Raw genomic sequence first — 12,518 nt, forward strand, 5'->3', positions numbered from 1 at the left:
TCACAATGAAGAACATGGTCGGGCTTTAAAATACCCAAATAGCTGCTGCGCACTGTGAGTTGGAAGTGCTCTCTTTTACTTCTAGTTAGGAAGATTGAACACTCGAAGCCAGTGTGCAACAAGTACACTCTGGTTGCCACAAGTATGTCATGTTCGGTGCCACTTAACATGTCCTAAGTCATTGAAAAACTTCGTACTAGTCAGAAAAACGCCAAGAAATCTATTTGATATAACACACAAACGCCTGTCATGTGTTTAAGACCTGTCCAAAAAGCCAGTTTGTTATGATGAAGTGTTACAAGTGCTTGGCTGATGTGCCCGTGTCCCATCTTTTTTTCTGTTTAATTTCACGGGCTTTGACAACACCTCTATGCTTCGAAACAAGTGGTGTTTCAACAAAGTGACACGTGGCCTGTCCTTATCCTGTGACCAGCAGTCCTTTGAAGTGGTTGGCAAGCAGCGTGGGCATGGTACCTTTTGTAGATTTTGAATTGGTTTCAACTCTCGCATTGAACTGCGTGCCGGTTTTTTCATCATATATATACCCGAGGAGGCATATTGCTCTCCTGGCAATTTGTGAAATGCCAGTGCGAGACGAAACGTCAAAGTGAAAAAGCCGTGAAGAATTCGATTCAAGCATTGCGCTTCTACGTGTATCAAGGAGAGCGCTTTTTATGTCTGATGTGTGAAGAGAAGTAGAGATATCTGACGAGACTTCATGGTACTTCGTCAGACCTGTTGGGAGCTGGGCGTCAAGAGGCGCAAAAAATATCACGCAATATCACAATATGCCGGCATCACATCTTTCCTTATCTGTGACGTCAATGTGATGCTACCGATGGTCATAATTTGTGACTGTTGCGAGCCCGACTGGCGATATTTACCGAACCTGTCACAGTGACGCCATCTTGAGGGCGTGGTACTTGTCACATGACGTCATCACACGACTTCGGAATTAGGTCAAAAGTGGGCCGATAGTGGAGGCAGTGCGATGGCGACTCAGGTGCACAGGGAGCTTCAGGTGGATAATGTATTTCAAGAAGTCTCATACTTTGTGTGTAACACAACGCATTTTCAAATCGGCAGCAGTATTTCGTGTTCAGATCCTACAGAGAGTGCGACATGCTATAAACCCGTACCGAGCAATAACTGCTATTCAGTGCAACGGTAGTTCTAGCCTTTTGATCTCACATAGTTTTGCAAGAATGACGTTTTCTGGCGCACCACCATACCACCGAACTCCTAAAAACACCCTCCGCGGGTAATGGTATAGTGGTTATGATACCTCACTGCTGGCGCGAAGGTCGCTGGATTGAAACCATGCAGCGACGGCCACATTTCTATCGAGGGAGAATGCTGCATCTCTTAGATTTAGGTGCACGTTCCCCGGGTCCTCGAAATCTCTGGAGCCCTGTACTACCGCGTCCCTCATAATAAAATCGAAGTTTTGGGACTTAAAACCTCCGGAAAGTGACTTTTGGAAAAACACCGCACTAAGGAATGGACAATGTGCCCGTTTAGGTTTACGAGCTACCCATAGAGGGCGCCGAGTGGTGCGTGGCGCAGAGTTTCCCCGGCCTGCGCCAGGGCTTCTCCCCTAGTTGCTGCGCAGTGGGCCCGCCCCACTACCGCCTCTGCCTTCGATCCGGGCGGCCACCGGCAGCGAGCGCCCGGAGCGGGAGATTTGTTTGTCGCACGGAGGCATCACCGGCGTTCGCGTCCCCGCTGCGATGCGACCGCGGGCGCCTGCACTGGATTACGCGCTCGTCACTGGTGCAGTGGTCGAAGCATCGCTGGATGGACGACGGCGCTGCAGGCACAACAACACGCTCTTGCCGCCGCACCTCGCCGCAACACTGTGAATCTTAGAGAGGGGACGCCAGCTTCCCTCTCGCTCTGACGCCCCATTAGAGGACCGATGTTGGCCGACTAAATAGCTCGTTAACGATGGAGTGACAGCAGACCGCCAACTGGCGTCACCATCATCGGCTTCTGTCAGCCGCGTTTCAACATTGACTTCCAAAACCTGTTCTGTAGCAAAGCCTTCTGGTGTGTGCCTCGCTTTATTTTGCCAACGATGTCACGCTCCGCTGAGCACTGGATGAACGGATAACACGGAGGGCTTGGTGCTGACTAAAAGTGCTTCAATCATCAAGTTTTTGTCCATTCTGCGTTGCGCGTTGTTCTTCAGTCACAAACGGTTCCTGGGTGTCTGGATTGCGGAATAGCCGTTCTGTACGGTGACCCAGTTTCTCGAATAATTCTAGACCTGCGTATGTTGTATATGAGAAGTTTAGGGTGGTCTACTTCATTGAATTCGATGTGTGACTGGAGCTGTGTGATCTCATCTTGCCTCCTCTGCGATAGGAAGTGCGGCTATTTTGATGGCGCATTAGAGGTGCGGTTGGCCGTATCTATGTCTTCTCGCTCAAGCTCCGTTTTGATAAATGAGTTAGTGTGCCCAGCGTAGGCTATTCCTAGCTGCTATTGCATCTGCTCTATCGAATGACAGGTTACGTGATATGCTGCAGCAGGGGAGGTTTTTTTTAGCTGAGATATAATTACCTAAGGTGTTGAACCTTACATTAAAGTGCAAGTCCTCGTCTTTCACACTTATTTCGCATAGCACAGATATTACGTAACCAGTTTTTTCATGAGCGTGGTATTTTATTTCAGGAATGACATGAAAGGCAATCACTTGAGTGTCAGAAATAAATCAATTCTGAATCACTTTCACTTTCCGAAAAAGCGATCTCAGAACGCTCCTTTTCTCGCTAAAAGAGGCTATGGATGCCACGTGCTGGTGACCTGTACCGAGAGGAAATAAAGACAGACTTTGCTTTAGCGTGTTTCCCACACCCGCCATATCAAGTAAGCGAAAAGTCTCAGGCGACAATATTCGCGTGATCATAGCGACTACACGGGCTATTTAACATGAATACCTTGTTAGAAGATGCTCTATCAATGTTCTCTATTTTGATTGTGCGCTGAACTGGGGCATCGGGGCATTGAGTAATCCCAAGTGTACGGCCTTCAGAGCCTCCTACGCGTGATCCATACACTCTTGATGGTCCCTCTTCTTCGTAGGCATGGTTGTGAATCTATCCTTCGCTAAGCCTTCGCTGTTCGAAGTGCTAACATCGTATTAGGCATCACTGGGTAGCTTGTCTCGTTGCGCGTTCTTCTCCCTCCGGAGTCGTTACAACCACCACACTCTGTAGACTGCACACATGCAATCGTCTCTGGCTCCTCTGTCGTGGTCCGTGCTGTCTTCGGCGGCTGCGACGGGCTTAGTGGTTCCGTTTCCGTGTCTGCGCTCCTGTCCTACTGCCCACACTGCTGAGCGCCGGTGGCTGACCGTCATGGTTGGAACTGTGGTCCTTGCTTTGGTGTCGGTCGCGATGGCCCGAGCTGGGAATGCCACGGCCTCGCCGTCGGAGGATGAAGGTGAGTTGATGTCGGCGCTGTGCCTTTGGTGGATTCAAGACAGGACATTGCTAAGCGAACGCCTTTTCTCCCCCCTTTCCATTGGAATAAAGAGACTCATTGAGCGTTCTATGCACACGTAAATGCGGAACATGAAAGTGGACGCAAAAAAAAAAAAAAAACTGAGAGCGAGAGAGAGAGAAATACAAATACAGAAGGCATATGCGACCTTTGTTTCTCGAATTTTTCGGAAATATCTTACGCATGCGAAAAAAAAACTTTTTGCACGTGGCAGTCAACTTGTCATATACACGCACCAATAACAATTATGTGGCAATCTGCATCATGTCGAACAAGCTAGCATAATATCGCAATTGTCAGGGCCGCAGGAGGGCTGAGAGTAATAAAAAATACACGAATAGCGAAAACTCTCCCTCCCGTCTCCTCGTGAATCATTTGCGAGTGACCCTATTGATCACACAACTGGACATAGCAGAAATGAACTTGACCAGCAATAAAAAGTGCCCATTTAGTAAGTTTGCCGAAGTTTGCTTAACGTCCATTCACGAGCTGTAGTTTACGAGCGTAAAGTAAAAAAAAATTAACTTCAATTACGCAAGCACTGTGCGCGAGAAATCGGCATGGTGCTTCAATTGACAAAGTGTTTGCACTTTTTAAAGAACCATTAAGTTACGTCTCTATAGCACTTGCATTAAAATTGGTGCTTTATATATGTCTCTGTTTTCTCAAACGCAAGAGCTGATGTGTACCCTGCGATATTACTCTCGCTGCTCTAGTCGAGCATCTTCTAGCCGAATTTCATCTTAAATTACTCCTTGATATTTTTTTTTCTTACAAGACTTGATTTTCTGTAGTGCCTTCTCATGACCAGTAATATGGCAAAGTGACGTATTTGAAGAAGCTGCCTTCAGATATCCTTACAGAAGCTGTATTTCGCGCACTGGCCGCACCAGTGGCGAGGCGGACTCATTGAGGCATTGAAGCCCCTCCTTCGTTTTTCTCAGCCACATGCACTCGCGAGCATTGAGTTCAAAAACTTTTTCAGCACAGTGATATGTCCTGACACAACTGGATACAGTGTATGGGTATATCTATGCTTTGGAAATAACGAAAATAGGACAGACAAAACGACCGCTGAAGTTACATCACTTTGGTCACACAATAAACTAGCAAATCTCTAGTAAGAGGGCGTGTCGACCTATCTAATCCGTGGAGGAGCTTTGAAACATCGCCCCTGAGCTTTGAAAGTTACATATAGAAAGGTCAAAATGGGTCTAAACTGAGATAACTCTTCTAGGCCGGGTGGTAAAATTGTCAAATGGTCTGGAAAGGTAGGCGCTTTGTGTAGCGTCACTAGAATTACGTCCAAAATATTTCAGTGACGCCCTAGTAGCTGAAACAGAAAGTCGTTTGAAAAGTCATATTGTGTCTATGGGATTTTATTTTCTTTATGTCCGTGCTCCCCATTCAGTTATGGCGGAGTGCCCGCTTACGCCGAGAGATGGCGCGACGTGTTCATGTCCCGCCATGCAGTGCATGGTTGTGCGTCGCCGTACCTTGTCCCCGTCTTCTTTCGCACTGCGTTCCCTCCTACGTCCCAAAATCCTCGTGATGTCTGCTCAGATGACTCAAACATATTGCTGCGTTTTCAACCAGCAGTCATTGTTATTTTTCTATTTTGCCTTTTATATGTTTGTAGTAAATAGCAGAATAACTTGCTGAACTTTAGGGAAATTTCATTCGAGAGAGGTGCTACCCTGACTAAGGGGTGAACGTAACGAACAGCTTTCGCAAGAAGCAAACTTCATATTCAGCCTGGTAGCAATGTAAAGCTCGGTATTTTAAAGTTCTAAATCCTTTTCATCGTAAGCCTAACACATGGTGTAAAATAATGGCCGTGGCTATGCAGCCTTTAACGCTTCAGCACGGCTGCATCGAGTTGAAAAAAATCCTCTAATTTCATAATAAGGCCATGGTTGGGTTCATGGCGTTCCTAAATGGCTTGGGGCAGTAACTTGTGCGCCTTTCTCGCGGCTTTTTATGGGCACCGAGCTCGTTTGTAAAGCGCTCGTGAAAAGCACGTCATCGAAAAAAAAAGAAAGTGAAGAAATAAATAGAACGTTAATTAGCTTTCTCAAATCTTACGGTAGATAGCGCCGCTCGGGTTCCGCTCACAATCTTTGTGTCGGTTAATAATTTTTCAGCTTGAAGAACCCAATTTATAGAGCGTGGACGTATAATTTGAAGCACAGCTCTGCGCCCACATACTAACAAATTAGAATCATGAAGGAATTTTGATGCACCACACACATATGAATATAAACACAGATGAGTGTGACATGATGCGACATACGCGTATCAAGGTTGCAGTTTTATGAAAACATGTGCGAGTTTAGCAAGACATCGCATCACACATCCTTAGTGGCTAATAAAAAGCTCACCTTCTATTCGAGAAGATTGCGTGGTTCCAAGGCTGAAAAACAATGGTTTCCCAGTCTTGCGATGTCTTTAAGCGAAAGGCTTCGTGTACTGTTTTGTCCAGAATGTGAGCGTCATCGGGCTTACTGCTGCAATGAGCCCGCTCACACCAATGACTCCATTCTATGCCAATTACTACAGACTGACGTTGAGACCGCGTGTGAGTTGTGACAAATTTACACGGATACACTAGACCCATTCTGTCCCTATCGCTGACAGATGCTGCAGGGGAATTTCAGCATCTTCTTTCAATACTCTTCACCCAAGCGCTCATAATACAGCTCATGATACAGTCACATGAAGCTGGATTGGAAGTAGCGTGTCATGGGGACGCAACATGCGCTGGAAACCAGGAGCGCCTGTGAACGTCCCAGTAAATTACAATCTGCTGCTATGTTGCTTGCTTTATTTCCCGAGTTTTTTTGTTTTATTAACTTATTCACAGATTTAATCACTATGGTTACCGTCATCATAGTCATGATGTTTCCTTCTTTTTCTTCTACTCCTTTTCCTATTATTAATAATATTATTAATAATATTTGGCAGTAGAGCATACAATACTGGAGTAGTGGAGAATAACTAGAAACAGTGCGAAAAAAAAAACGAGGACAAAGTCGAAAAACAAACAGAACAGGACGAGCGCATGACGAGCACTCTTTCGTTATTCGTAAGATGGACGCACTCGTCGAAACAAACAGATTGTCGCTAGCGCACATTTGATGAGGTGCTCATTATTTGTACCTCTCCACAGCAACCCATTTAAAAAATAACAGTCAAACGTATATTTGAGCTTAATCTGCGCCTCATTGCAAGAAAAGTTAATGTTTCTCGCACGGCCCGCACCTATGACGAGGTGGGCTCATTGAGACATTCACCCACCTTCTCCGTGAACCTCATGCACATGCGCTCGCGGGAATGACGTTCAAAAGCTTTTTTCGGCACCACGAACTGTTCCGATGCCCCCTGATACAAGGTGAGAACAGATTTGGGCTTCGCAGATGACAAGAATAAAGCCGACAAATACGACCGACGAATAAGTCAAGTGATTTTAACTACACAGTATAGTAGCATATCAATTGAAAGAGCGCTTGTCAGGCAACTTAAAACCGGAGTGTTTGTTGCAACTATTTCTTTGAACATTAAAATTGCAGTTGAAACAGGTCAAAATGGCTCTTAACTGAAGCAGGTCTCCTATAGCCAGTGTGGTAAAATTTTCAAATGGCCTTGAAAAGCAGGTGTTTTGTGGATTGTTGTTAAAATGATACCAAAATAGTTTAGTGAACCCTTAGTGTATGAAATCGAGAGTTGTTTTTTAATATCGCGTTGTATTCGGGAGGTATGATTTTCGAATAATATTTCATAAGCCACAGTATGGTTCCAGGGTATGCCATGTAGTGGGGGTCTCAGGATTATGTTTGACCATCTGGAACACTTCATGGTTCGAGTAAACCTAAATGCATACTGAATCCACGTCGCCAAGCTTAGCAGAGCAACATTGAAGCCCATAAGCCATTATGGCAGACAGCATGACTTCTGAACATGGTTCAATTGGCGTTGCAAATGATACCACAATGACAGTACGGGAAATAATGTAGCGAATGAGCGTTTAAAACCTTTAGCTGAACCTTGTGGCCTCTGATGTTCTCACTTTGTTGCCGGACAACAAAAGAAGCTTATAGCAATGCAAATGTCCCCAAGATTTACATGTGAGGGATGCGAAACATTCATCAGTGATCATTGCTCAATGCCTAAAAAAACACTCGTAATGTTCACAGCATGGCACGCTGGAGCCCCTTCTGTAGTGTTATTTTTGTTGACGTTGCATGACACTGAAAATTTTTGTTTAATTATGCTGCCAATAATAGCTTCTTATAATTGCGATGAGTGCTTGTCTTGAAAAAGAGAAAGAATCAAATAAACTATTAGCGCTTGCTGACACACAAGCTTAAGCTTAAACGACAAAAAAAAAAGAATGGTCAAAATGGGGTAAAACGTGGGCGACGCTCCCGTAATGAGGGAAGGAAAAAAAAGCCTTAACGTGTTCTAACAACAACGAAAAGTTAAGGTGCATATCCCGCTGTTTCTTTTTTTTTTTTTTGGTTCATGCAGACCTCGCTTTTTCAGCTTTTCCGCAGTGCAGTGGCATTGTTGAGCTGGCAAAAATGCGCCATCAAATGAAGGTGCTGCTCGGTTTTAAATTCAACATGGCACGGGGGTTCAAACCTTTCCGCACCTCCTACGAAAGTCTACAAAATTCGCTCTTTTATCTGGTTGTTCTCATTCTGTACAAAATTTTTGGCGCGTTTTGTAGAAAGAGAACTGTCATTTTCTGTTTGCTGCTGCTTTTGATGTGTTCGTATATGTTTTGCGTGCATGTCATCTATCCGTTGTTTGTGGTGCAGTTTGTCTGCATGAAGAAGTGTCGCATTGAGACGGCGTCTTTGCTGGTCTTCGATGTTGATAATGCCTGAAAGGTCTTTCTCGGCGCACATCTGCTTTCTTTCGCGTCGCCCGTTTCTCCTTGGCTGCACAGGCACGTGGCAAACATGACGCCCTTTGTGTCAGCACCAAAACGCCTCACGCTTGCAAGGTTCTGTTTGCACCACGCGCACTATAGGAGGCTCCGCAGCGTGCGTTCGAAAGGTATTTGAATGCGCTGTCGTCGCCTTATTTCTTATACTTGTTCCCGGGCCGGTAACCCTTTTGCAAGCGAAGATATGGAGATCAGTGTGTGGAGATGAAGCCACGTCGATGTGCGAGTGCTAGCGTGGAAATATGTGCGAATTTGCGTTCTCCGCTGGTGTGCACGACATTGTGATGACATCGCAGTCGAATTCCCAGGAACTCTGAAATCAGAAGAATGACACGGCATTCGACAAACGGAATGCCCATTGTCGCCGTCGATGTACAGTGCTACGAACTATGTAGTGTTGTTGGTTTCTCGTGCATGCACTATGAACAGACTTCACCACGTGTCTCTTTCCAAAAGGGTGCCGTAGAATCAATCCGTGGGTTACAAACCTGGGAGGTGTTTCTTCATAGAGGCAGCGTTGACACCGCAGAATTGACTGCACGTTGCCTTCTGTTTAAGTCCGCAGCGCGGTATGTGTAAAGTCAATTTACGCTTGAAACATGTCAAATCCAAAGTCCCTGCAGAGTGTAAAATAACGCAAGCGCCTATATTGCAACCCCGTTTTATTTCGTAGATCAATAGTATGCGTGTTTGCTCAGCTTCCATAGTTCAGAGTTTCAGTATAACTTCTTACAGCTCTATTGCAATGCCATTCAATGGCACGCAAACAATGCCATTCGTTGTCTGAAGAGTTTCTTTTCATTTCAACGTCAGTTGTATGCAGTTCAGAAGTGTTGCTGCATCTGTAAAAAAATTAGGACACCCTAACGCTTCGCCTTTAGGAGTTGAAAGTCATAGCGGCATCCTGTTCATAATGCGTACTTCAAACACTTAGTGCATGAAACCTCTTAGAATTTGCCATGCACCCATTACATGGCCTTAAGAAAATAGGCGCAGTAGCGTGTCGCCTTTTGTAGTGGTGTACCGGCTTTCAACCACGAATCCATTATGATGATCACATATTTTCACGCCCGTTAGCAATGAACACTTGTACCATGCATTGTTACTGCAATATTCATATTGCATTGTGAAGCATCTATACAGGTGTTTTTGAAGTAAGAAAGCTACTTTGACCGCATTTTCCAGAAGAGGAAATTCTTTTCACAGATTTCACAAACAGGGGCGTGGACGCGTGGTAGAACGTCCATTTGCTACGCAAACTACCCGGCTTCAATCCCTGCTTGGACCCAAACAACCTTAGTTTGGCCCCACTCTGCTCCAGGATTTTTTATTAATTCATTTGAATTGTTCTCGGTTTTTTGGTCACGCATTAAGTGATGATTTTTCACTCACAATTGATGACACCGACGCCGACGCCGGAATTTCTGCGAAACGAGCTCTTTTAATGCTAAAACACACATGTGTTAAACATACGCGTTAAAACATACATGTGTGGAATCAGTGACGCTCGAGCGATATTTTATTTATTTTATTATTGTGTTGCGGCTTCAGTCTCTGCTTCGATTTGGGAAAGGAGTAAGCAATTCAGAAAGCTACACATTCGATCCATTGCGTTCATGTAGTAAACTTGCTTCCCTTTAAGCGATTTTCTGTTCTTTTCTTTCGATTTCCGCTACAGCTTTTTACGAGCCTACAGAAACAGAGGAAGCTTTCTCTTGTTCCAGAAACAATATTTTCATAAAGAGGTTTACACAGGTAATGTAATAAAAAAGAATTTCACTTGGTGGCTTTCTCGTAATTTTCGCCTGTATAATTATGACACGAAAGTGCGAGAAGCGTAGAAAAGCAATGCTTTTGTCAAATAGATAATCTCTTGGTTGTGAACTTTCTATATAGTTTACTAGCAAATGTAAATCTTATTTCTTGTGGCTAATAGTTAAATTGATGTGAATTATTATTATCGTATATATATATATATATATATATAAATCTATATATATATATATATATATATATATATATTTATATATATATATATATATATATATATATATATATATATATATATATATATATATATATATATGTATATATATATATATATATATATATGTATATATATATATATATTTATTTATATATATATATATATATTTATATATATATATATATATATATATATATATATATATATATATATATATATATATATATATATATATATAAAATAAGGGAGAGAAGTGTATACCTAAGGGCTCGTATTTCCGTGGTTTAACACAATATTAATGAGATATAACAGACAGTAATGCCAAGCAATGTACAGGGGAAGTTATTAGACCCAATGGAATGTAAATAAGAAGAAAGAAGAAAGAAAAGTGGATGAAAAAATTACCAGCTGTGAGCAGGAATCGAACCCACGACCTTCGAATAACGCGTTCGATGCTCGATATATATATATATATATATATATATATATATATATATATATATATATATATATATATATATAGATAGCATGTTTGAGGGTGCTGTATCGATGGCTTGAATTCACTGGGTATAATGGTTGTACCTTTTTTACACAGCGTGCCAGCTATTCATTATTACGCAATTAGTAGTTTGCGATGATGCCTCGCTTTTCTAGGTTATTGCAGTTTTGATTCTACTTAGTTTGAGCGTCGTACAACAATAGGAAATCCGAAGAAAACGTCGTGCGTGACGAAAAGTTTCGCTTGAAGGCCCGGGCAGTAATTGCCGCGGATGCATTACATAGTGGTTATATTATCGCTTTTTCTACATGCGAAAACACTGCTTTTGTGCAGGTACATGCTTTGGATGACCATACAACGCAACAAAACTTGCACAGTGTTTCAGATTCAGAATAAAGAAAGCGAAGAGTTTTTGCTCCGAAATTTCACAATATGTTAATTAGCGATAACAGGGGAAAATGAGAGATACGAATAATTAAGAGACGCGGGTTAACCGAGCGCGGGGTGGCTTCGTTACACTGCACATGTAAGATGGGAAGATGTTATTACTTAAGGTTGAATTCCAACGGCAGACTAGGATAAAGTTTTTTTTTCCTCTCAGCGGAGCAGTCCCATATCAATGGCGGATCGGGAGCGTGAAGTGTGTGAAGTGTGTGTTTCGATGGCCGATTGAGAGCAACCGCAGATCACGGATTGCTCCGTGGAGCGAGAATTCTTGCTCCGCGGAAATCGGTGGGTTTGACTGGAAGTTCAAGTGACGTATTTTGTGCGTGCGCCTTTCATCCAATCATCTATGAATGTCAGGAAAACGCTTCGCACTCCCTCGGACCCTCTCGTGCTCCCTCGCTAGATTTCAGCTCTCCAACAGCTCCCGTCGAGACGGGCGCGTTCCAATCGCAGATTTGGCGAGAGCAATCCAGCTGGTATCTGCGCACTCCATTCGCAATCCGGCCCAGCGCTCGCGATCTGCCATTGGAATTCAACAGAAGATAAAGGGGCACTAAATGTCTCCCATGATGCACATGGGTCCCTATGAAGCCCCATGAGAAAGAACGCTTCCACGCGATAAATGGCTCCTGCGGCAGCTTGCGTAAGTGGTAGCAAAGTGAGGTATTCGAACAGTTTGCATGATTAAAAAAAGTGCGCTAACAGGTTCGAACGAAATTAGATAGGCTATATGTAATGAAGTATGCATGACAGGCGCAAACTGTCAACTCGCCGTGCCTATTTCCTTACGTGTGTCTTCTCTGTCTTACTTTTGTCCTGCCACTGCAGCGCAGTTTTTAACGTAAGTGGTCCAATCCTAATAAAGAAACCCCACACGAATTCGCCCAGATCGCGATCAAAAGTGTCCGTGTGACACCGCTATGGGAAATGCATAGTTTGTGGGAACACCCAGTACATGAACAGGCGCTGGTGCTTCACGAACGATCACGAGGTGTGGTCGACTTCAGGAAGCGCGAAAGCGTCTCGTGGCCCTGTAAAATTTTGAAAGCGTAGACCAGTGACCGACGATCTTGCTTTCCGAAGGTGGTTCTGCTTGAGCTGGTGTAGTTTAGATTTCCTTACAAGTC

General features: G+C 43.8%; 1 protein-coding gene across 10 annotated transcripts in view; it reads left to right on the forward strand.

The window, feature by feature from the left end:
* The window catches only part of LOC119183490 (irregular chiasm C-roughest protein), a 662,802-nt gene that overhangs the window by 546,842 nt on the left and 103,442 nt on the right, over positions 1-12,518 (forward strand). For 2 of the 10 annotated variants that reach the window (XM_075892225.1, XM_075892227.1), the window contains exon 1: positions 1,639-3,447. The exons of 6 other annotated variants lie outside the window; for them this stretch is intronic. In XM_075892225.1, coding sequence (XP_075748340.1) covers positions 3,231-3,447 — 217 coding nt within the window. In that variant the 5' untranslated portion in view covers positions 1,639-3,230. Of the gene's footprint in view, positions 1-1,638; positions 3,448-12,518 lie in introns of those variants that run through there. 2 more of the 10 variants (XM_075892224.1, XM_075892226.1) reach the window with 2 other exon arrangements.

This window comes from Rhipicephalus microplus, chromosome 4, assembly GCF_043290135.1.
Source record: "Rhipicephalus microplus isolate Deutch F79 chromosome 4, USDA_Rmic, whole genome shotgun sequence".
Classification (NCBI taxonomy): domain Eukaryota; kingdom Metazoa; phylum Arthropoda; class Arachnida; order Ixodida; family Ixodidae; genus Rhipicephalus; species Rhipicephalus microplus.